General features: G+C 47.7%; 5 protein-coding genes across 5 annotated transcripts; 3 read left to right on the plus strand and 2 right to left on the minus strand.

Moving 5' to 3' along the window:
* The first annotated feature begins 1,538 nt into the window (after positions 1 to 1,538).
* On the plus strand, positions 1,539 to 3,863 carry HD556DRAFT_410835 (uncharacterized protein). The gene is made up of 8 exons (XM_041310533.1): positions 1,539 to 1,957; positions 2,010 to 2,162; positions 2,217 to 2,303; positions 2,356 to 2,562; positions 2,611 to 2,661; positions 2,720 to 2,915; positions 2,967 to 3,101; positions 3,161 to 3,863. The coding sequence occupies exons 1-8, from the start codon at positions 1,853 to 1,855 to the stop codon at positions 3,541 to 3,543; spliced, it is 1,317 nt and encodes a 438-aa protein (XP_041160950.1). The 5' UTR covers positions 1,539 to 1,852; the 3' UTR covers positions 3,544 to 3,863.
* A 392-nt stretch (positions 3,864 to 4,255) lies between these two features.
* HD556DRAFT_1187775 (uncharacterized protein) lies at positions 4,256 to 5,702 on the minus strand (the record flags this gene model as incomplete). The annotated part of the gene is given in 5 exon segments (XM_041296110.1): positions 4,256 to 4,607; positions 4,671 to 5,341; positions 5,359 to 5,493; positions 5,552 to 5,587; positions 5,637 to 5,702. Coding segments are annotated over 5 exon segments (1,260 nt in total), but the record flags the coding sequence as incomplete, so codon positions are not given.
* A 4,128-nt stretch (positions 5,703 to 9,830) lies between these two features.
* On the plus strand, positions 9,831 to 11,514 carry HD556DRAFT_1431899 (P-loop containing nucleoside triphosphate hydrolase protein; the record flags this gene model as incomplete). The annotated part of the gene is made up of 9 exons (XM_041305061.1): positions 9,831 to 9,906; positions 9,939 to 10,260; positions 10,312 to 10,505; positions 10,553 to 10,591; positions 10,646 to 10,743; positions 10,799 to 10,870; positions 10,921 to 10,981; positions 11,031 to 11,224; positions 11,281 to 11,514. The coding sequence occupies 9 exons, from the start codon at positions 9,831 to 9,833 to the stop codon at positions 11,512 to 11,514; spliced, it is 1,290 nt and encodes a 429-aa protein (XP_041160952.1).
* Positions 11,515 to 12,016: 502 nt separating this feature from the next.
* HD556DRAFT_1269841 (uncharacterized protein) lies at positions 12,017 to 12,385 on the minus strand (the record flags this gene model as incomplete). Its single annotated transcript, XM_041299163.1, has 2 exons — positions 12,223 to 12,385; positions 12,017 to 12,171 (listed from the first exon to the last, which is right to left on the minus strand). Exons 1-2 carry the CDS (start codon positions 12,314 to 12,316, stop codon positions 12,017 to 12,019), a joined length of 249 nt encoding a protein of 82 aa, XP_041160953.1. The 5' UTR covers positions 12,317 to 12,385.
* Positions 12,386 to 20,272: 7,887 nt separating this feature from the next.
* On the plus strand, positions 20,273 to 24,214 carry HD556DRAFT_1442704 (uncharacterized protein; the record flags this gene model as incomplete). Its single annotated transcript, XM_041306493.1, has 10 exons — positions 20,273 to 20,341; positions 21,210 to 21,416; positions 21,466 to 21,516; positions 21,571 to 21,766; positions 21,822 to 21,956; positions 22,018 to 22,191; positions 22,250 to 22,374; positions 22,425 to 22,832; positions 22,888 to 23,562; positions 23,624 to 24,214. 10 exons carry the CDS (start codon positions 20,273 to 20,275, stop codon positions 24,212 to 24,214), a joined length of 2,631 nt encoding a protein of 876 aa, XP_041160954.1.
* Positions 24,215 to 25,284: the final 1,070 nt, after the last annotated feature.

Raw genomic sequence — 25,284 nt, forward strand, 5'->3', positions numbered from 1 at the left:
ATGTTGCTCGACTGAAGTTTCATTCCCATTCTACAAATTCCATACAATACCTGTTTACCATCTTGCACTTCATTCATTCCATTCTACTTAATGGGATCGCAAAACAGTTTAGGGCTTTACGAATATTTCATTCACTATGTTTACATGCTGTCCTCCCATCGCGTTAGAATTGCTTCCCCGTTTACTCCTCACAAACTAAACTGTACAAGTCAGAACTCGATGTCACCACTCGACAAGGGTCATTTCACCTCATCCAGCTCCATCCTCTTCCCTCGCCAGATTTCATTGCTTCCACCGCAATTAAGTTCGAAGCCGTGTCCAACAATATAGATCGTGATATCATTCAACTACCCAAACAACTCTCAAGGCAGGTCAGGTGTGAGCAGCTGCTTGTCCGCAATCAGCCTCCCCTGAGCATATTAAGGAATACTTTGCTTACGATGCGCACTCACGGGAAGGAAGGGCGGAAAAATAGGTAGGCGATGGTGATCAGAGGAGGCAAGGCGAAGACGAAGACGAAGACGAAGACGAAGCTGCGTGTGGAAGTTGGTGTTAGAAAATTATGTCTGGGCGTCGACTACTGTTTAGAGGTTCAAAGTTTCTGTAATACCATATGTAAGTTAGGACGGGGTATAGAGCTACAAAACAAGACCAATCGCCGCCGCACACGTCTTTGATATTTAGTAAAAGGCTCTCCGTCATGATGCATGATGCTTTGCGATGCCTGCTTCAAAAGGATTTTGGTTTGTAAAGGATAGTGATGTAGCAACGCGGCATGATCACGTTGGGCTGATAAGTTACTGGGGGCACAGCAGGATATCAAAATGGATAGCATATTCGATTGCTGTTACAGATCTAAATCGCATATAAAATTTAGAAGGAAAACCATAACTGGAGCGAGTCGTCCTCGTCCCTACAATGCGAATATTATGCTCATCACTAGGAGTGCATCATCAACCTCCATGCAGTTAGGAGAAAACAGTGAAGGGCCACTTACATAGGTACATTGTCCTACTGCACAACATCACTGTGAGCAAAAAGGTTATATGGAGGTGCCAATCCGTTCACTGGGGCACTCATCCCCAGGCGTCGACTGATGGGAGGAATGTGGGTGGCAACATCTCATTCAGAATGAGAGTGAGTCTAAAAATAGACTCACGCTGAGCTATATTTGTACGTTCAAACACATCGGATTGATTCACCCACTCGCAACAGCACTGACAAATTAACAGCACTATCATCAACCAACTACCCACCCACCTGCCTACTATCCAGCTTCCTGAACCGCTTTAGAACCCACCCCCTCCCAAATCACATCTCCTTCCCCAGCACAGTGGACCGCCTTGGTCTAAAAGTGAAATTTCAAAAGCGGATGGAGTCTATTGGTTTATCCAGGAAATACAGCTCGAGATTGAAGGTGACGGTGAACGTTTGATTTGATAATGTCAACTATAGTACAACATGAATTACACATAGGCAAATAAAGGCGCGCAAGCTTACTCAGCTGCCCACTCCATTGTCATCGTCTTTTTGCTGACCAGTGACTAGTCTGTAGTGGTGAATGAACTTTGTCCTTCCAATACTGTGGCTCGTGAGCATCACTGCACCAGTATTTGCACCCAACAACGGCGAGGTTTTCTGATGGCCTATTGCTTGATCAATCCACCTCAGTCATCGATAAGGTTCCGAACTTCCAGCATGTGCATCGATATACTAGTCCAGCCAATCGATATTGGGCGCTTCAAAACACATGTTCGGCAGCTGCCTGTTTACCCTGCGTACCATCCACCACCTTCCTTGTTACTAAGAAACCTCTTAAAACTTACACTCGACCGTCCTTCCAACATACTCGATGAGTGAAGGGAATCCTGCTCGTAAGAAGCGTTGGAGATTGCTGAAGCGAAGTCGTTCAAACCCTCAGTTGGCAGAGGAGAGAGGCCGGAGGACAGCTAGTGAAGTATAGATTTTCGCCATTACAGCTACACTGTTGTTTCTAATCATGATTGTAGCCGTCCAGTCTCTCACCTTCGAGGAATGGATTATCAAGGTTTCTTCCCAAGTCATTTCACAAGTCTACTCGAAGCGCTCGACAGTCTCCCAACCCTGAACCCACAGTCGCGGGTTCTAGCGCACAGGATCCCCTACACCTTCAGACAAGCCAGGTATATACAATTCTTGGCGTGTTCCATGTGCGATCTAACCAGTAACGGCCGCAGGATCTTCTACCACCCACTATCCCTCCTGAACCAAATCCTGACCAGTCTTCCGATGTGGGCGTTGTAAACACAAGTTTGACTATCACAGTTCGTAATGTTGTGATCTTTCTTTTGATCATAGACTAACTTCTCTCGTCAGTCTGAACAACCTGACCTGAAGCTTGTTAAGGAAAAGCTTGCGAATGCCAAGACACATCTCGACGGCATCAAACATGTCTCAGGGATGGTAGAAAATACTGCTTCAGCATCCGACAACCTACAATCTGCTTCCGATACGATCGACGTGTTTTCCCAAGTTCTCGCACCATTAAGAGTGTTTAACTCCGTTGTTACGGGGCTTGCGGACGTACGGGTTTCTATCTCAATTTTGTGTGTAGCTGATCTTTGTGCGTAGGTCCATCCATATGCGAAGGTGGCATTGAGTATCTTCACCTTCGCGTCCAAGGTGTGCTCAATTTTATATTCTTACGCTTCGCAAGTCAATAACACTGTATGGGCGACAGATGATTCTCGACCAGGCGGACCGAGATGCTGCTGTGTCCCGTCTACTCTCGAAAATCTCGGACATCTATGTTTTATTAGTGGAAGGGGACAGATTGGCTAGGATTTCGTCCATGCTAGAGATTTATGGAAAGATTGCGCGACAGACGTTGGAGTGTGCTGACTTTGTCATCCATTACTCGGACATGCAGAATTTTTGTGAGTGTTTTCATCACAATGCAATGTCGCCCAATATTTAGCTCTTCATAGGGCGAAGACTTGGCAAACATGTCTTGAGTGAAACGGAGGCCACGATGCAATGTTACAACGAGGTTCTCGATAATCTCATGCAACAATTCCGAGATCAAATGGCCCTCACCACCATCGAAACCGTCCACCGTATTGGTACGATTAACTTTGAGTTCTCCCTGATCCTTCTCTGAAGTTTGATGCCCATGATTTAGCTGAGGACCTAGACGTCAGCGGCATGGAATACGTAGCTGGTGCTGGACGGAATACTAAGAACTGTCTCTCAGGCACTCGGGAATATATTCTATCCGAGATCAAGTGCTGGATCCGTAGCACGGGTGAAGACGTGCCACGCGTCTTGTGGTTGTCTGGCACTGCGGGGAAAGGCAAATCAGCCATCGCACATACCATAGCCAACTGGTCTCACGAGCGCGGGGGAAGGCCGACGCGGACAGTAGCAGGCTGCATTGCTTTAGCATGTCCTTATGTCAATCGACATTTATGCACATCCTACAAATTTCATTTAACACCTGTTTACCATCTTGGATTTCGTTCGTTCTGTTTCTACCTAATGGGCTCGCTCTCGCAAAACGTTTAGGAGTGCACAAAGATTTTATGTTTACATACACTCATACCGTCGGTACTGTACTATCTGGAATTGTTTCCACGCGGATAACTTGAGGGTATACAAGAACTGGACATGAACTTGAAGTACCACTCAACTCCATCGCCTCCTTGTCTGGACAGATGGAATGGAACGGACTTCTTCACCCCTCGAAGCCGTGCCCAACAGCATGGACCATGACCCTATCCAATTACCCGAACACCGCTCGACGAAGGCTCAGAATCACAGGCAGCTCAGGCGTAATTAGCTCGGCAGAGATGTAAACCAAGCATTCTGTCGTTCTTCACGTCATTCTGATAGAGTAAAAGACAGTTCTTAGAACTTCGTCCTGAACAGGTTGGAAAGGAGGAATTCGATGATCAAGCACTTTGGCCAGTCTGGCCGTCGGTGGCGATGATGGCATACTACAGTGAATTTGATTCATGAGTTGACATAGATGACAAGTTGTCGACCAGACTCTAGGCTAATGTCCTTAGCATCCATCTATATTATCGTCAAGATAAATTCATGTACTCAATCTCAAACACAAGCAGCGTCATAGAGTTTACTGACTCATATGATACCGCTATGATTTGTGAAGTACGAGAGCATGCTAGCGCAGTGGTAAAGCGCGCTATTCATTATCTGAAAGATCCATGTCCATGTCGCTGTCATTTGAGTCATCCTCTGTGGCAGTGATGAGTGCACAATATTGAGGGTGTGCAGGCGGCGGAGGAAGTGAAGGTAGAGAAGGTGGCAGTGGAGGGGGGGTGGAAGGTGGTGGAGGTGGTTGGTACTCGATGTGTGATTGCAACGAAGAAAATGCCCCAGGTAATCTCCAAGGAAGAACAAGTGCATTGGCAGATTGAGTTCCGGATATGATTTGCTCCCAAAGAGCTCTTCTTTCTGCGGTAAAAGTATTACTGGGACGAGAAGTGGCGGTGTCCGATGATACCAATGTCGCTCCATTGTAGACAGTGAGGTGGTCTGAGGAAAAATAATCATTGGGGTATGTTGCCCACCTACGGGGTGTCAATGAGTGGAGCTCCGATTCAGAGCTGGCAGACAAAGTATCATCGACAACTGGTGTTTCGTCCCCGCCTGATTTGAAGTAAAAAGACGTTGCAAGACTTAGGTCGATCACCTCGTGGTCCTCTTCGCCACTAATTACGAGGAAGGAGTCATCGGCATCTTCAAGTGGATGACCGTGTATCACAGTGTCGAAGTCTCCTAAAATTCTTTGGCGAACGGCATCCCTTGGATCGGTATCACTTATCCATCCTGCAGGATAGCCCCAATATGACATATTGTATAGCCATGCACACTGATGACCTGAGTCTCCATGCTGCAAGCCCAAAGCTTCGCGTAAGGCAGGACCAACAACCTTTCCGGGCTGGAAAAATTCCAACCATTCAAGCCGTTGTTTCTTCCAAGCTTCAACAACATGAAATCTTCCCGGTTCCCTCGTTTCCCCATCAGAGCGCAAAAAGTTGAAAAGTTGTCGCGACAGCGCGATGAGGGGACGATTATGCGGTTCGGGACAGGACCCAATGATGTGATCAGGTGAGCCGCAGTTGAAACAAAAGCGAGCATCAATGAGTGTAGGGGATGGACTGCGGTTCTCGCCTAGGATACCGGAGATGTGCCTGTCATAAAAGCATAACTGCGGTGACAATTCTTGGAACCCAGCTGACCCAGAGGTATCGATGTAAAAGTTGCAGGCGACATTAGACCCGTAGGGACTACTCTCTAGACAACTTCCTCCTGAGCTTCCAGCGACGCATTCCGCTGCCTCATCGACTCGAGCACGGTGGAGGCATCCCAGCGACCTTTCGCTATCTCCCTCCCATCCAGATGGAGCGCGGGAATCCAGTAGACGTATTTCTTCTTCCACTTTTCCTGGCCTTTATCCTGTATGTTGACTATTTCAAGGTCGAATTGATACTACTCGTTTATTAGCAACTTGTATGTCGCATTTGAGTGTTGAGAACTTGTGACGTACTGACTGCCTGACTTTCGCCAATTCTAGTTTTGCAACCTAGCGTGAATAATTAGAAAGTTTTACAAAGAAAAAGAAAAGTACTAACATCACAAAGGGAACAATTTGGGCCAGTAAAGAGAATGAGGCGGGCGAGTTGGGGGAGACGGGCAGCCATTGGAGGGTGGTGGTATCTGGGGTCCGTTGTAATTCCTATTATGGGTGTGGGGAACTGTCTTGGTTCAATAACGGAAGCAAATGTTCTGTACACACCGTCCGCGTCCGAGGTCATTCGATGAATCAGTGGAATGACAGTTCAGGATCCTCCATGGCGCCAGAGAAGTGTGTTCCTACGTATATACTATGGATATATTTTGATTTTTCTTTCTTTTCTAGCGCGGCCGTGTCCGTTTTTCTCTCAAGGACGCTGTCTGTTCGCGGATTCGTGCAACTTCCTTCACGATATCAAAGTGAAGAGTCCTCTCAATCAGTCGCGTTTTGATGTGCGCGTTGAGCAGCCTATCGAGCCCCGCGTTTTTTTTCCTCCAAAGACCATTCTTAATCCTCCTTCGGTCGTGGTCAACTCTGCGAGTCCACGCTCTACCCAACATGTCAGCCCGGTGGATGACACTTCTCGTTATTTCGGTTTACTTTCGGTTCTTCAAGATGTAATTGGTCCAACTACTCAGGAGGACAGTGAAACACTCACACCTCGACCTGTTGGCATGAACGATATTTTTTTGCAAAATTCCCAAGCAGAAACCGCTGTGGTTGGTTTCTCCCCGGACGCTTCTTCCATGGATATTTCTACGTTAATGGAAGAATCAGATTTATGTGATACCCAGGACTCTGTTGTTGAAGTGCCTCAGGATGTCGGGGAGATACAGGAGATACTCGCAGGCCATGATATCGACTCAGATGATTATAAAGAGGCTAGGGATGTATTTCCCTCATATGTGGTGGATGATGAGGATGGGGCAGAAGAACAGGAACAGGACCCCGGAGAGGCCGGAGAAGATAACTCGCAATCCACTTCAATGACCGTCTTGCGGTTCCCCACTCCGCCTTCCAGGTTCTCTTCTACGAGTACTGCCAGCTCTGTCTTGTCGCTCCTTGCATGTCCTCATGACCTTACGGAGGAGCCCTTGAACAACCCTGGACAAGAAGCTTACAACAACCTTCTGTCCCCCGTCGAGCTTTCTGCGCGCTTGCGACCTTTCTCAATGTACAGCTATAACTTTCCGCTAAAGCGGGAAGACTCTATCGACTCGGGCTATGCCGACAGTTGGACGGGACCGGCACTGCTAGCGCATTCTCCACCTCATTCCACGCGCAATAGCATTGCATTCGATTCGATTCCCTTTCGCCGTGCTTCAGTATCTTTGTTACAAGATCGACGCGTGTCATATGATGTTCGCGGCGTTCGACCTCCCCCCTGCCAACCAGTGGTGGCCGAAGAGCATGACGATGACGAATCTTCGACTTTATCTATTTTAGATGCCTATGATCTTTCATCTGATCTCGACGAAGAGCCTCTCTCCCCTACCGTCCGTCTCGCTGGGATGGGGTTAACACTTCCTTTAACTCCTCCAGCAGAATCATCCTTTCCAAAACAGCCATCCGGTTTCATTTCCGAGAGTGCGCCCATTCATGATAGCACCTCAGAAGCATCATCACTTCAGCCTGATTCCGTGCCTGAGGATGACACTGGATGTGCGTTTCTTGATACTGACAGCCTTCTAAAGTCACTGGTTTCTCCGCCTTCATCTGCGACTCGCCCGTCCTCTGTCAATGGGATTTTTCCATCTCAGGAAGCAGTGCTTGTCGGCATGAAATTTTCCAGTCTTCCGGCCTCTCCACTACCCGAACCCGCTGCGTGCGACGTTGATATCGTCAGCAGGGTCAATGACGTCATGGCACCCTCCTCGGTTTCCTCGTATCCGAGTGATACCGAGTTTATGGAGGGAGAATTGTCATCAAAGGTATCGCTATTATCTGTGGGTACTTTCCCGTCTGGCTGCTCGTCTCCGAATACGTCCATACTCTCCGTTGAGTGCGACTCCACGGTTGACGACATGACTCAAGAAACCGTTTTCTCTCACCCTCCCTCGCCACAACAACAGAGTGGTCTTGCACCAGCGCAGTCCACTTCATCGTCGGTATGGGATGATAATATGGATCGATGTGAACTCCACGAAGATCAACTCCATACAAGCGACCCAACGGAAAGTCAAGAGTCGTCCATTGTTCACCCCAGCGAGCGGCCAAGGATTTCCCGTGAACTTCTAGCCCACATCGGGCATGTATTTTCCCTTTCCGACGACATACTAGTGCCTGCAGGGGATGCTCTAGACACAACTGGAAGTGGTTCAGGTGTCCAGACTGATGATCATGGTGATTCCTGGCATGATGCTCTGGATGCGGATGTCCGACAGGCTTTGCGCATGTCTTCAATGCCTCCTGTGGCGTTCTTATCTGATGATGCAGACTTCGATCACGACGAGGCCGGCGTGCGCACGTCTTGGGGTTCTCAATTGGGTGACTTTTCCATCAACCTTCGTCGTCGGAGTGGCGCAGAAAATGTTTTGTCCGTCGGGGAAGGTATGAGTGTTAGCCCCGTTGAACTTGACGAGAACGATGCGCTTTGTGGCCAACCTAGCATTGAAGGCCTCTTGGTCGACATGGTATCTTTACCAGCGGCCTTGGAGACTCCTGCCGAGCAAGCTATCGGAACTTATGACATAGATGCATTCCTACTTCAGGGAAAACGGGATATTCAGACAGCTTATTTTCACGACCAATCACTAGTTGACGCCAGTACTGTCAACGACTCCTCGGCTGCGACTTCCAGCTCCGCAGATGCTCCATCGATCATTGAATTTGTACAGAGGAGTCGTGCTATCTCAGATGCCACCGTGAAACCTGATTCACGGTCTCCGGGTGCTCCTTGCTTTTCTCCGTCACCCATGGCCCTCACCCCGGCTAACCTTGTCGACAGTAATTTGGACGAACATGCAGACTTCCTGCAAGCACTTGACGATCGAAACGTGGATGCACACTTGCCAAGTATGGAGGCTACTAACGTGAAACTAGCCCATGAGACGGGGGAATCTCCGGATCTACATTCGGCATCTGTTCTTGAATCAACGACACATGATCATGAGGAGAAACATTCTTCTGTGTTAGTTAGGATGGGGTCCCCTGCGACACTTAGAGCTCCATTGAATCTTACAATACGCATTCCATCGACCATTGAGGCTCAGCCATCCTCATCGTCTACTGCTCAGAGTCTACCACTCATTCTATCTCTCTCGAATGGACGTGATACGAAGCGATGGTTCTCCTCCCATACAGACGGGTTTTCGTCTACAGCAAATAGTCCCTCTCTCTCCGCTCCAGTAATATCAAATCTTCCGTCGCGCAAAGCAGGGAGCACAAAGGTGCCGTTGGGTTTTCGACGTTTCAATCCACAGGTAAGCTTCTGAAGCGACATTGTCTGATCGTTACTCATGCCCCTGTAGTTTGTAGCCAGAAGGCCATTGCAGCGTACTCAGCCCTCTTCCGTTTCACCTGTCTCTCATCCAGCAGCGAGACGAGAGAGTAACGCCGCCAGTGCGAACGCTGCCCAGCAGCAGCTCGATTTCTTTCCACCGAACCTACCATTGGCCGACCGGCTCCTATCTCCCATTGAACTGCAACAAGAACCATCCGCTACTGGGTTAAAACCTCTCAAGCTGGTGAGTTATCAAATGACAGTAATTCATGTACATCGTCACTCAAGTTCTCCTTCAGTCTAGTTTGCTTAATCCGAGGTCGTCTGTATCCTCGTCCTCGTCCATCATGTCTAATATATTATCCGGTCACTATTTTGAATTCCTTTTCGGTGATTGTAGTACTCATTCTTGAATATAGATCATATCTTCAACTCGTCTTCACCTCATTCGCCCAATGTATCATCTAGTACTTCGCTATCGTATAATTCACTGGTGCGTAAGCTCATAATGTTTTTGCCCTTGGTACCGGTCTGATTTCTGTGGGCAGCTGCCTTCACCATGTTCAAGCATTCCCGAGCATATTCACAACACCCTCACACCCGTTCATGTTACTTCATCATTGCTTGCATTTACTCCTACACCTTCGTCTCCTGTTCATCCTGCGCAGAGGGAGTGGCAGTCGCACTCTGCACCAGTTCAACAGGCTCCATCTTGGCGCCTTTCGCGTTATCGAGGAGACTCTCATGATGTTAATCAGCCGCTCCACCCCTCGACACGCCGACTGTCAACTCTTAGTTTGACATACGACAATGAAGAGGAGGAAGATACCGATAAATACAATCGCACGATTCGTCGTTCCGTCTCCGGCCTTCCTCCACGATCCTCGTCCGTTCTAGAAGCTCCAGTTCATGCAATAGCGACGCCAAAGCCGACTCTCTTGTTTGCCATTGCGAGCGATGATGTCAATGAAGTGCGACAGGTGCTCGAGAGTGGCGAAGCTGGACCAAACGACCAAGTTGGTCCTCAGTCCGCCCTGGCCTTTACTTTGACAAACGACAAGCTGTCGCACAAGAATGAAATTGTCAAGGCCTTGTTAGCCTATGGCGCAGATCCATCGGCGTTGCGGAATCCAAAATTGAATCCATCTGCACAAGCGTCACCGGAGGAAAGTGAGGGTGGTTCAGGCTCACATTCACAGCCTGGAGAGACGATGCCAGAAGGAATGGATCCTGCTACGAGGTACTTAGTGCCTCTCGATATTTTTTCACTGTTTGCTCATTCGATTCTTAGATACTACGTTACCAGAGCCGATTCAACACATACTCGACAAACATCTCAGCTTATATATCGCTCATTCTTCCGGCCCCTCACAAGAGTTCGATATGATCTCATCGGTCAAGACTGGGTGTTAGAACAACTCTTTAGGGTGTTGAGTATGCACTCTCAACGGTTGTCAGTGGCTCCCATCGTGGTTCTGCTTTGCGGTATGTTCTCCAGCTAAGCACAAGGTGCATTGTTATACCTCCCCTAGGTCCGAGCGGTCATGGGAAAAGCTTACTGGCCCGCAAATGTCTGTAACTCATCTTTACGAGTTACCCCTCCAACTTATTGTTTTTTTTTGCAGTTGGAAGTCTCTTGGATATTCCTACCCATACCGTTAACATGACCACCTTGCGTTCCACGCACGATCTATGGCAATCATACTCTATGAGTCCGTATGAGGTTTGTCATGTTTTCTTTGTCGATGGAATACACCTTAATAAATACTTTCGCGAAGGAACCTTCCTCAGATACTTTGGCCCAATTTCTGCTTAACAACGAAGGCGAGCGATGCGTAGTCGTGCTAGACGTACGTTCTTCTCAACCTTGTTCCGCAAAATTTACTCATTTCTACCTTAGGAGATCGAAAAGGTAGAAGATCCAAAGGCGTTATATTCTCTTCTCATGCCTTGGGAGCTTGGTGAGTGCATATAACATTATGAGTGCGACAATGTTTTACTCTTTTAAAGGCCGATGTTCCCTTGAAGTAGGAAAGCGACATGTTGATCTCACGAAAGTGATTTGGCTTGGAACGTCCAATATAGGCCATAACCTTGTATTTGAGCACTGTGATTCCCGACCAGATCCAAGCAAACCCATCACTCGAGAAGAGTACCGAGATCTCATGGATCTTTCGAGACCTCCTGTTTCGGAATGCCTCGGAGTGAGTGCTTGAATTGGTCAGATCCTTTACGGACTCCCTGATGTTGTCTCTTCCAGGCTTCACTTTTGTCTCGCGTTACCACCGTGTTGCCTTTTATTCCGTTCACCTTGGAAGAAAAAATGGCAATCGCCGCTGAAGCGGTGTACTCTCTCACTGGCAACGCTGAGAAGACCCTGACTCCTCAAGATGTGGAGGCAATTGTGATGAAAGCGCTGCCAAGTTATGTTCCATCGGAGGGTGCTCGCTCGTTACACAGAGCTGTGTCGAATCAATTGGTGGATATGATCTAGTCTCTGCGCTTCCTCGAAATATTCCTGTGATTTATAGTACTTAATATTGTATTGTTGCATCTTTGCATACACGGTATATTTTTCCGTTTGTCTATTCAGGTCTGCCAAGTGAGTGAAGTAACAACCTACGTGATAGCGAGGAACGAAATTGAAATTCACTAAAGATCCTCTGACAATCAGTATCTACGTAGTACTATGTAATGACTGTCGAAAGCTCTGTCCATCGCAACGACCATGGATGCGCTCAATCGTGTCAACATATGCTACATTCCAGGCAGCGAAAACATTACTTGTGAGAAACAGTTAGAACGACGGTAAGATAGAAGTACTTTGTACAGTCGAAGATCCGACACACTGATACAAATCATACAATACGTGAATACTAGTAGAACGTCGACTCACAAAAAACAGACAGCTAATAATACACTAGTGTCAAAAGAAGACGTTACAAACAAGCCTTGGACGTGTTTGTTCTTCTCGCCGCATTCACGAATGGACTCGCTCAGGGAGTGGGTCCAAACGCGACTACAGCGCAAGCTGCCATACATGCCCCAAGTGCTGTATTGCAAGCTATAATAGCGGGAGGGGCTGCAGGCGGTGCGACGCCGAATGTAAAACCGGCTGCAGAGTAGCATGCAACAGCGATGCCGTTGCAGCCTGCGCAACAAGTTGAGACAGCTACACGATGATCGTGTTCGTCAACCTTACCGGTTTGACAGATGGCGTATCCGATTGGGCCTGCGATTGCGGGCACGGCTGTTGCAGTGAGGAGGAGGATAGTACTGATTGATTTAAACTTCATCTTGTGGATGGATAGCAGTCAATGGGACTCAACTCAATTGAATGAGATGACGGTGAAGAAGAACCTGTTGAATTGAAGATTTTCCCAGAGCGAGAAGTCAGGAGAGTAACTGACTATATAGTACCCCTATGGAGGCCAATTTCAAAAAAGGGCGACACCCCTGTCACGTCGGATTCCGGTTATTATCTGGGTAGCGAGGACTCTGAATCAGATCACGGGAACTAGACACGTCTCAGTGGACGATCAACGTGTATACGAGCCTGCGAGGACACCACGTTGATCTAGGGCTTTGTAAGCCGCACGTGAAATCTGTCTGACACTTCCCGCACTCTCATAGCAGCAGGCCCGTGCGCTAAGATATAGATAAGTGCGCGCTTCTGTCTAAACGTCTCTTGAATCTTTTCGCCTCGTACCACCACCTTCTGGCACTCGGCTCTGATTTTTAGTCATTTTTTCACTCCGTTACCACTACACTTCAGTCTTATGATATCTTCACCACGATGGTTAACTCTAATCCCCCTATCGGTAGAACGTCTCTTTCCCGCGATCAAATCATCGCCGAGAACACAAGCATCACAACGCGTAATCAAGCGCGTCAAACGCGTCGCAACCAAGGCGACACCAACGTAGAAAACGACGAATCTCTTCTCGTTGTTCCCCCTTCCTTCGCTAACGTCCTCACTAATCGTCAGTCAACCAACAGCCCTGCAATCGCCTCCACCTCCTCTTCCAATGCCTCACCCATTCCTCAGGCTATGCTGTCATATTTATGCATAACCATGGCTAACTATAGGTATTTTGGTTATGCATGGCTGTTGCTAATCCCCAGACCCATGTATTTTATGCATAATGGTGCCTGCACCTCATTGATCCTTCCCACAATATTTCCACACCTCATAGCTTCGCATTTTTGGCCACCTGCCGTGGGAATTACCCCACAACACCCAAAACATTACCCAATATGTTATACCCCACAATTTCAATTATTCCCACACCCTCCCCACTTCACTGCAGCTTCACCACCACACCACAACAGGTCCCCCTTTATATACAAGTAGTTTAGTATATATGTGTACAATATAATATAATAGACTGCTTTTTTTGTTTGTTTGTGTCACTGCTCCTCCTCCAGGAGCAATTCAACATAGGGTAGGGTACAGAACACTTTCGCATTTTTGCCCCTTTGGTGGGGAAGTGTTCTATTATATTCAGAACATGTTTAGGAGTATATATGAAGATATTTCCATCTTTATTTGACCCCCTGAAGCGCCCTACATCAATAGATATAGCACATATGCAAGAAAACACAGAATATGTTCTCATTTAATTATTTCTGGGTGGACAGACTTGGAAAAATTATTTCCAGAATCTATTAAACAATAGTAACAATGTATCAGAAGCCCAGGACCATAGGACAAGACCTTGTTGTGTGGTGCATCCCCCCTCTCCTGGTGGTTCACCCCCTGTGAAAAATTTTCCTGAAGGACCGGACCTTAATTGAGGTGAGGGCTCTATTTCTATGTACACTTGGAGTAGATACATCATATAGCTGGCCCAGGACACACATAGGATCTTGCTACAGGAACAAAAACATAGAAAATCCCACTTTTGATACTTTTGATGTTTTTGAGTGCCTTACTCTTGCATAAATGACCAGTTCTGCTCATATATAATCAGTAGTACATTCCCACATATGTTCTATGCCAAGGATCAGCCCCACATAGGGCGCAAATGTGATATCTGATGTATAGGGGGTATTTCTACTGATAAGAATCCTACATAGTAATCAAGCCTGTGATAAATAATCAGAGACCTGTAATACCTCTCTTATATGTCCCTGATAATGAATCTGAAGTTTTAGAAAGATCCATGAAGGACTGACTGAATGACAAGTAAAATGACATATGTGTGAAAAGTGACAATTGACATCTTTGTACACAAAATCACATTTATATATGGTACAGGTCAGATATTTCATTGAAAATATGTAGGATACATGGTAGACTACTAAAGAACCTATACTACATACTGCCCTGAGGTTGGAGGGTGGTGGAAGGGATGTGGTGTATATCTGAGTTAACTCAGTATTAAAGTCCTACTACTACCCAACTGACCATTTTCGATGTTTTGGGTCTTTGAACTTTCCCACACTCAATTTCTTATCTATTTCACTTCCTCAGCACTCAATTCTTGATAGATTGTTTTGTAAATGTAGACATATGATACTAAATATATTTGAAATCTACTCCAGGTGTCTGATTATTAAATTTCGATGTTTTGAAAGTATAGGCTCCTTATCAGTAGAAATAGCAAGCATCCACACTAGCCAAATCTTCAGCCTATTTTGAGCTGATCTGTGTCATATAAAGCAAGTATATATGCTATGCTAATGATATATGATCAGGCTGGATTATTTATGCAAGAGTAAGGCACTCAAAACATCAAAAGTATCAAAAGTGGGATTTTCTATGTTTTTGTTCCTGTAGCAAGATCCTATGTGTGTCCTGGGCCAGCTATATGATGTATCTACTCCAAGTGTACATAGAAATAGAGCCCTCACCTCAATTAAGGTCCGGTCCTTCAGGAAAATTTTTCACAGGGGGTGAACCACCAGGAGAGGGGGGATGCACCACACAACAAGGTCTTGTCCTATGGTCCTGGGCTTCTGATACATTGTTACTATTGTTTAATAGATTCTGGAAATAATTTTTCCAAGTCTGTCCACCCAGAAATAATTAAATGAGAACATATTCTGTGTTTTCTTGCATATGTGCTATATCTATTGATGTAGGGCGCTTCAGGGGGTCAAATAAAGATGGAAATATCTTCATATATACTCCTAAACATGTTCTGAATATAATAGAACACTTCCCCACCAAAGGGGCAAAAATGCGAAAGTGTTCTGTACCCTACCCTATGTTGAATTGCTCCTGGAGGAGGAGCAGTGACACAAACAAACAAAAAAAGCAGTCTATTATATTATATTGTACACATATATACTAAACTACTTGTATATAAAGGGGGACCTGTTGTGGTGTGGTGGTGAAGCTGCAGTGAAGTGGGGAGGGTGTGGGAATAATTGAAATTGTGGGGTATAACATATTGGGTAATGTTTTGGGTGTTGTGGGGTAATTCCCACGGCAGGTGGCCAAAAATGCGAAGCTATGAGGTGTGGAAATATTGTGGGAAGGATCAATGAGGTGCAGGCACCATTATGCATAAAATACATGGGTCTGGGGATTAGCTACAGCCATGCATAACCAAAATACCTGTAGTTAGCCATGGTTATGCATCACCCTGCCATGAACAGGTGCATTCCTACGACTAACATTATGTCTACATCCTTACAAGTACCCACCGTCTCCTCCACTTCATCTTCCTCGAGACCCATTACTCCTACACCTACTGCCACCACTATTAATATGTCTAGTATGCTTGCCGCTTTCCAAAAATTATCCCCGTCCAAACAATCTGCATTTCAATCTTCCATGAACACAGTCTTAGGTCCCTCTTCCACTGCCACTACTACCGTCCCCACCCCCAATACAAACACATTACCTTCCCTCATCTTTGACATCACCAGAGAGCGTTCTGCCCCATGTTCGCACTCCATTAGGGACGTTTATGGTATTCACACGTACATCTTAGAATTAGCCAGGAACAACCAACATATTCCCTTCTCCTTGCTAACTTCGAAAATCACCAGATGACTCTTCCTAGAATCATCCATGCTCAAATTCATCACGTTCTACTCTTCCCATCGAGGCTCCGCCCCCACAAAGTGTCATCTCCTTGACATTTCGCAATTCCCCGCAGAATCTGAGATCTCTATCCCAGAATGGCACGAAGCCTGGTCACGCTACCTTCGCTTCCTCCAGGAACATGCCTCCCCCGAAGTTCACACGTGCTGGGCCAATCACTATGACATTCTACGTGAACACCCTGACTTCACAGATAACTGGATAGCCATCTTAACATTCGACATCGAACAATGCGCATCATATGCGGCAGACCCCCAAACCCTCGACGAAGCTAAGTACTACCGTCAATTCGAAGATATTAAAGGTCGTGTCGCCAGGAAGGAATCATTAAAAGCTGTCAGCGAAGCAGTAATCAATCTCAAGAGTCACCGTCATGAACCTTACCCTTCTCGTGACTCCTCCTTTCGGAAGAATCAAACTTCCGACAAGTCCTTTCGACCCCCAAACAAATCCAACGACTCCGAACGTCTCCCTCCCCTCTGTCTTGCATGCGCACAGCTCGGTCACACCTTCCCCAACTGTCCTGACTCGTCGTCATCGAATTCGTCGACACACTCGAAGGTTGTCAACAAACAATTGGTCCAACGAGCCAACGCAGACGTCAGATACTGCGTTGACTTCAACATTTTCTGCAATGGTAAACGAGTCTGCACCAAACGCACCCACAAAGGAGGTGAAATCCACGCCTGTTCACTCTGCGGATCCACCGAACACGGTGCCTGCAGTCGCAAATGCTTGGGGGCTTGATCCGCTCCTGATTCCCTTTTCTTGGTGGGACATGGACCCCATTCCCAATACTGCAGCTCCCCATCATGTATACTTAGACAACCTCAGCATCATCCAAACACCTTACGACGCAGACACAGACTTCTCCGAAATCATCACGCCTTATTCAGCTGACAATCTTGATACATTCTTGCGCAATGCTAATCTTCTTGAGGACTACCCAGAACTCGTGTTCAAAATCAAACACGGCTTTCCCCTCGGTCGACTTGACCCCATCCTTTCGACCTATGCACCTCCTAACCTTCCCAGCGCCGACGAACACGAGCATGCCATCAAAGAATACATTGAATCCGAACTCGCACTAGGTCGCTTCAGTGGACCTTTCTCGCAGCGAGAGCTAGAAGCCAAAATCGGTCCCTTTCGTTCCTCGCCGCTTCAGGTCGCCACCAAAGATGGGGCACCAGGCGATCCTCCCAAGTTACGTGTCTGCCGCAATCTTTCTTAAAAAGGCACCCTGGGCCGTTCAATCAATGATGAGATTGACGCGAAAGAGTTTCCCACTCGCTGGGGCAAAGCAGAACAAGTGGCTACCTTCGTACATCCTCCTTCCCTCCTCCTCTTCTTCTCCCTGTGCATTCTCCACTCCACTACTATCCTTTGCATGACCTCGCGACACACATCGCTGAGGAGTGTATCATTTGGGCAGTCCGGACGCACATCATTCCTCTTCAGATCCATTCTGATCTATCCACAAAGTGCTACCAATCATGGTGGTACTTCTGGGTCATTCGGACCCGCTTCCTCCCTTCCTGATCCTCCATTGATCCTCCCATTCCAAGCACCTCCGCTTATCATTGTCACAGGTCGCCTCCGCCCCTCCGGGCACTCAAGCAGCCTCTCTAGACATTGAAAGTGCTTACTGCACGATTCCAATCCTCCCAGATCATAAACACTACTTAGTGGTGCGTTTTCACGATCTCTTCTACATAGATCATAACCTCCCTTTCGGCGCATCTTCTGCAGCTGGCATCCAAGGGGAAGTGGCCAATGCTACCGTGGACATTTGGAACCATGCGAAGATTGGTCCCACATGGAAATGGGTCGACGATTTCCTCGTCGTTCGAGTCCCAGATCCAGATGGACCTTTCATTGGTATCTCCAACGGCATTCCATTCCGGTACCGCTATGACATCCAATCAGCAAAGGACTACATCGGTCCCATTAACATACCCTGGCACAAAAGCAAAGGATCCGACTTTGCCGATGTACAGGACTATGTGGGTTATACCTTTAACTTTCCTGCTCGTACTGTCGCTCTTCCAGAGGCAAAGCGTCTCAAATATGTCCACCGTCTTCGCTTCTTCCTGGACGCTTACTCCACTCGCCAAGTTCCCAAGAAGGCCGCTGAAAAGATCAGCGGTACCCTCACTCACTGTGCCTTCGTGTTCTTACACGGCCGCTCATATCTATCCGCCCTATATCGATGGATCGCAGACTTTCCCGCAGACTTTGTTCCCCACTACATGTGGAAATCGGTCAGATCTGATCTCAAATGGTGGCTTGACCTCCTCGAACACAATCACACACCTCGCCTTCTTTCTCCAAGACCTCCCACACGAGACTACAACATTTGGGTTGATGCCTCGACCGGCACAGGCATTGGCCTGTACTGGAATGGATTCTGGGAGGCATGGGTCGTTCGGGATGGCTGGCGTGACCCAATTGGTCATGACATCAGCTGGCTGGAAACCATCGCAATTGAGTTCGCCGTTACCGTCACCTCCCTCTTTGGCATTTCCAATGCCGATATACTCATCTGCAGTGACAATGAAGGTGCCATTGGTGCCTTCCGTAAAGGCCGTTGTTCGAACCTCGCCTCCAACACGTGCATCAGACGCACTGAAGCTGTACTTCGCGCGGCGGATCTCTCAATATCGCTTATATATGTCCACACCAGCATCAATCTTGCAGACCCCATCTCCCGAGGCATCCTACCCGCACTCTCCTCTCGCATACCTTTTCGCATCCCCATTCCTGCAGAACTCTCTCCTTTCATCGAACATGGAACCCAACCTCAATCCCGAGATTGAGTTCGTATTCAACATCCCAGATGACCCACATCGCTTGGACTCTGTCGAAGTCCGTGAAGCCGCCATCACACGTCCTGATGGACGAATGAGAATCCCTCGCAAGCCTCGCAAAGATGCTTCCATCATTCCCTCAGCTCACTGTCCGCACGTACTCGCCAGTGAGCGCGTATTCCTTTGGACTACTCCACATGGATTTGACCATCAACACGAGCTAGAACAACTCTTTCCCGAATCTGATATCCTCAAAATGTTCTTCGTACTCACTCAGTCTCTCGACGAGAACACCCGCAGCAACTATGGTGCCAGACTTCTCCGTTTCACCCAGTACTGCGACAAACTTCACATTCCCGAAACCCAACACATGCCAGCCCCCTCTGCCTTACTCTCCGCGTTCATCGCAGCATCTGCAGGTTCCATCTCCGATAGCACTGCGAGCAATTGGCTCGCAGGTTTACATTTTTGGCACATCGTCAACGGTGCCCATTGGCACGGCACTGACTCTCCACTCCTGCACCACATGAAACATGGTCTCACACGTCTAGTACCTCCCAATTCAAAACGAGCACAACACCCGCCAGTCACGCTAGACGCACTTGTCCAACTAGGTCAAGGACTTGATTTATCAAATTCCTTCGACACCGCCGTCTTCGCCATTGCATGTGTGGCATTCTGGTCCTGTTGTCGGTAGGACTTCCACTCCTCTCTGACCACGACTTTATTCTAACGTCACACTAAGTCTCGGTGAACTCTTGATCCCCAGTCCAAACACCTTCGACGTCATCAAACACGTCTCCCGTTCCGTTCTGCCCATTGTTGTACAAGACTCTCACAACGTACGTCGACTGTCCTTTCACATTCCATGGACAAAAACTACGGGCACCGATGGCGCAGACATTAGTGTCACAGCTCGGGATCACCCCACATGTCCCCTCGTCGCACTCCTTTTACATCTTGACGTCAATACCAATATTCCTTCTCACGCTCCGTTGTTCTCCTTTGAAACAGCAGACGGCTCATGGTCACCAATGACGAAAACGTGGTTCATGGATCGCATCAACACCATCTGGTCAGCGGCTGGTCACCCTATCATGCCTGGACATGCCTTTCGCATCGGCGGGGCCACGGAACTTCTGTTAGAAGGTGTTCACCCTGATATCGTAGCAACGCAGGGCCGTTGGAAATCGAGAGCATTCCTTGACTACTGGCGTCAGATTGAGTCTGTCCTTCCTTTATTTATTGCTACTGCTTCATCCACTCCCATCGCTCTCACGCATTTACAATCCAACATGCATGAATACCGTCGTCTTCATTCTGTACCCTCTTAGATCTGTACTAATTCAATCATATGCACATCGCACCTTCACAATTCCCTTTTTCTCATGTCTCGTGTTGTGTCTGGGTCGGGTGTCTCGAAGAGACACTCGACTCGTATTCGAGCCATGCTCCAGGTATGGTTTGGTCTCGTTTTCTCTTCTTCTTCTCTGCGGTCCCCTCCATCCCGCACCTCGAGACTCGATCACAACACGCTCTGAGGGTCTGTCCCCTCTGCGTCCGGTTCTCTCAAAAAACCTTTTCTCAACCCCCAATAACCCGGACTCAGACTGCTCCTCCCAGACCACGCACACAAGCGCAGTCCGGCAGAGCCAGACCCTCCCCACCACCACGAAAGCGAAGCTTTCGTGGTAAATCACTGATTTACCACTTCACTCATCATACTGATCTCATTTCACGTCTCCAACATGCACAACATTGTACGTATGAAATACATTCATTCCTTTTCTCGCTAGAAACAGATACTAAATGATATTTCATCTTACTCCTCTCCCTCTCCCTCACTCTCCCGAACGCATACGGCTTTATCTACAAAGCGAGAAATGTTGCTCTCGAATACAGCACAGCGAGTGATCGCTTGCCTTCCGTTATTCAAACTACCCACCAGGGGCACTGCAAATGACGATACGGGAAAATTTGAGTCGGGCGCTCAGCTTAAACATGTACAAATAAATAAAGGTAGGCCCACCTTCGATGCTATTAATAGTTCAAACTCGATAACGAGCGCTCCCAACATTAATATTCATCATTAATAATGATCAATCCTCATTGCAGACATGTAGGCGCCAGTCCATCCTATTTGCTACCACCACGCCTCCCACTTACATTGCACCAAAACACGCACATCCAAACACCTATCTTACTAGATGGATGACAACAATCATCCTCAGAAGAAACGCTGGGGACTGTAGAAGTAAGCTCGACTAACGAAGTTCGGAATTTCCTCATTGTCTGTTTCGACAATGTGCTGACACCTACACTCAGGTCGAACATCTCGACCCGAAATTTGTGCGCGAAAGAATCGCCAATGCTAACAAAGGTCTTGCAGGCGCCAGCCAGGTCCCAATAATACTCCAAAATGCTTCTTCCGCGACCAACAACCTACCATCTGCTTCTGATACAATCGATACGTTCTCTGCGTTGCTCAAACCCTTGAAGGCATTCAACTCCATCGCCAGCACGATTGCGAATGTACAAACCATCTATGTCTCTTCTGTATGTGACTAACATTCGTGCGCAGGTCCATCCCTACGTGAAGGTGGCACTGAGCATCTTCACTTGCGCATCCAATGTAGGCCTCTTTCTCAATCATCGCTGTTGCAGGTTGACAAAGTTTTGGTAACAGATGATTCTCGATCAAGCAGACCGCGATGTCGCTGTTTCTCTTCTCCTCTCAAAGATATCTGAAGTCTATACTTTTATCACGGAGGAGAAGGAATTGGCTAAGATTCAGTCCATGCTAGCGATATATGGGAAGATAGCACAGCAGACGCTGGAGTGTGCTGATTTCATCAGCCATTACTCTGAGACGAAGAGCGCCTGTGAGTCGATCCCACTACTTCGTCCCCCCAAGCTCAATGTTACTTGTTCGTATAGGGATAAGACTCGGCAAGCACATTTTCGATGAAACGGACACCACAATCCAGAACTATAACAATGTCCTCGACAGTCTCATGCAGCAATTCCGAGACCGGGCGGCTCGTGATACCGTTGTGATCGTCCACTATATGGGTATGAGTCGGTTTTCAGGTCTCTTTGCGCCTCATCTGACATTCCACGATCCCTGGCATAGCTGAGAGTTTGGACCTCGTAGGCATGGAGTACGCTACGGGCGCAGGATTAAATACGTCCAAATGTTGTTTGCCAAATACTCGGCAAGACCTTCTGAAGGATATTCAGAACTGGATCAGCAGCACCGAGGAGGGTGCTCCGCGCATCTTGTGGTTGTCTGGCACAGCAGGCAAGGGTAAATCAGCTGTCGCCCATACAATAGCCGACTGATACATCGAACACGGTGGTCTCAGCTCATGCTTCTGCTTCGACCGTACTCGGCAAGCGGATCGCCGTCAGGACAAAATATTCACGACCATCGCAAGTGAATTGGCGGACTGCAACCCTTTCGTGTGGCGAGCCTTGGCGCAGGCAGTTAGTGATCACAATGGACTCAAGCGGACTCCAGATATCACAAAACAATGGCAGGAACTCATCATCGGTCCCACGAGCATAGCCTCAAAAGCCATCGCTGTACCCGTCCTGATTGTCATCGAGGCATTGGATGAGAGCGGCGAAGCTAATTCCCGGGAACAGATTCTTCGTCTACTCGCTGGCAAATTAATCACTTCCGCTTCACAACTATCCGAACTCCCAGCTAACTTCTGCATTCTCCTCACTTCTCGTCCCCTCGCTGCGCCACATGTTCGCCATATTTCCCTGGATGACATCTCGTCTGCGTCCACAGAACTCGACATCGAACTTCATATCTCCCACAGGCTAGAAGATCTGCGTCACATTTTCAACAATGCCCACTTCAAGGCGCTAGCTCTGAAATCTGATGGCCTGTTTGAATGGGCTCGTCTCGCCTCAGAATATATCAAGAGCACGAACATCGTGAGCCGAGGCCTGATGCGCCGTTTCCACGACATTTCTGAAACATCTGCCAAAGGCGTACATCTTCTGGATGAGATGTACCAACGCATCTTGGCAGATATATATCATGCCGAAGCACATGCATGAGGAGGCGATTCCTATCTTTCGGTCCGTGATGGGTCAAATTCTTGCATCGTCGGAACCACTTCCCATCAATGTGTTGAACACGATGCAACGGTGTTTCCCATGTGATGATGACCGCTACGACGTAAAGCTGCTCATGGGGCATCTTGGCTCGCTTGTCTCCGGCACCTCAGATTCTGATATTCCCATATGTCCACTTCATGCATCATTCTACGACTTCCTCACAGACGAATCACGGAGCCATGACTTCTTTGTTGATGCATCAGCGGTGCATAAAGATCTTGCCTTTGCCTCGCTTCGGGTCATGGGCGACTCAAAGCGCGGGCTTCGCTTCAACATTTGCTCCTTAGAGAATTCGTACTTGCCCAACTCTTCTGTCCCTGATTTGCAGAAACGAGTCAAAGAATCCATTCTGGCTGAGCTATCATACTCATGTCGGTTTTTTGGGACTCATGTCGGCTCTACGTCCTTCGAATCACCGCTCGCTAAGGAGGTCGAGGCTTTCTTCGATGGAGAGCGCCTTCTTTGGTGGTTGGAAGCACTGGCTCTGATGAGAAGCCTTGGTGGCTCGGCAGTGACCCTCTCATGTATTGCAGATTGGTTTTCGGTGCGTAGCTCAAGCTCATTCTTTTCCCAACAAATTCTTACGAGTAGTGGGGTGGTTGTAGGGTCATGCCGAGTTTACGCATGTTAGTGACGCTATCAGGGATACCCTGCGTTTCGTCCGCACCTTCGCACCCACCATTGTACGCAGCACTCCCCATTTATACCTGTCCGCTCTACCATTCGCTCCAATGCAGTCGAGAATATTTCGCAAATTCGCCGCAAAGTTTCCTCACACCCCTCGCGTTGTCGCTGGCCATGTCGAAAATTGGCCTCCGATGGAAAGGATAATCCACATGAATGCCTACGTTTGGTCGGTTGCAATGTCACCAGGCAGAAAACATATTGCATGTGGTTTAACCGATGGAACGATCCACATGTGGGATACGGTAACTGGCGAGGCATTGTGTGCCCCTCTTCAAGGCCACACTGGCGATATTGTGTCTGTTGCATTCTCACCGGATGGACATCACATCGTTTCAGGTTCAGTGGACAAGACAGTCCGTGTGTGGGATGTAGCAACCGGCAAGGTCTTAGGTACCCTCGAAGGGCACACTGGCTGGGTTCGTTCCGTCGCAGTCTCGTTGGATGGAAATCGCATAGTATCGGGCTCAGATGACAAAACGATCAGAGTATGGGATATGGAGACTACATAGGGAGGCAGTGGGCACCCCTCTCCGAGGGCACACCGACTATGTTCGCTCTGTCGCGATCTCGCGAAATGGGCACCATATTGTGTCTGGTTCAGATGACAAGACGATCCGGGTGTGGGATATGAAGACTGGCCAGGGAGTGGGTACTCCTCTCCAAGGTCACACCGGTGATGTTTCAGACCCTTCAGTCACTTTCCATGTAGAACCCTGGCTCCGGATGTGCCAAAAGTCTGTAGAATCATGGCCAGCCAGTCACTGGCCGGAGTATGTGGAATCAGTGTTGACTGGTGTAGATATATACATATTAGAATTACTGTAAACACAATAACTAGCCTTATGCCTACAAAATGTATAATACAGCTGGCCGGAGTATGTAGAATTAGTGTTTAGTGTTAATATATATATAAATGATTACCATCAGTGGTAGTGGCTAGCTTTATGCCTGCAAGATATAGAATTCAGCTAGCTAGTTGGCTGGCCTGATTTCACTGCAGGTAGAATCAAGCTTGCCAGTATGCAATTCTGTAACCAATGACTGACCAGCCTTGACTCCACTGTTGTAGAATCAAGAATCAAACTGGCCAGGACACAATGTTGAAACTGATAACTGGCCAGTCTTGGTTCTACATGTTGTAAAATCAAGTCAGCCAGTCACTTGTTATTAAGTTGCATACTGGCCAGATAGCCTGTACAACATGTAGAATCAAGACTGGCCAGTTATCAGTTCCAACATTGCATCCTGGCCAGTTTAATTCTACAACCGTAGAATTAAAGCTGGCCGGTTTAATCCTATAGAAGAATCAAGCCTGGCTAATTATTGGTTTGGGATTTCTATACGAGTACTAGTCATTAGTTACAGAATGTCATACTGGCCAGTTATCAGTTTTAATATTGCATCCTGGCCAGTTTGATTGTACAATAGTAGAATCAAGGCTGGCCAGTTATCAGTTTTAATATTGCATCCTGGCCAGTTTGATTTTACACCAGTAGAAACAAGGCTGGCCAGTTATCAGTTCCAACATTGCATCCTGGCCAGTTTGATTTTACACCAGTAGAAACAAGGCTGGCCAGTT

The sequence above is a fragment of the Suillus plorans genome (assembly GCF_016647745.1).
Source record: "Suillus plorans strain S12 chromosome Unknown HD556scaffold_24, whole genome shotgun sequence".
In the NCBI taxonomy this organism is placed as follows: domain Eukaryota; kingdom Fungi; phylum Basidiomycota; class Agaricomycetes; order Boletales; family Suillaceae; genus Suillus; species Suillus plorans.

Coding starts and splice junctions, on each gene's coding strand:
- HD556DRAFT_410835 (XM_041310533.1), top strand. CDS start 1,853: ATGAGTGAAGGGAATCCTGCTCGTAAGAAGCGTTGGAGATTGCTGAAG. Junction 1,958..2,009: donor GCCGGAGGACAGCTAGTGAA/GTATAGATTTTC, acceptor TCATGATTGTAG/CCGTCCAGTCTCTCACCTTC. Junction 2,916..2,966: donor CTCGGACATGCAGAATTTTT/GTGAGTGTTTTC, acceptor AGCTCTTCATAG/GGCGAAGACTTGGCAAACAT.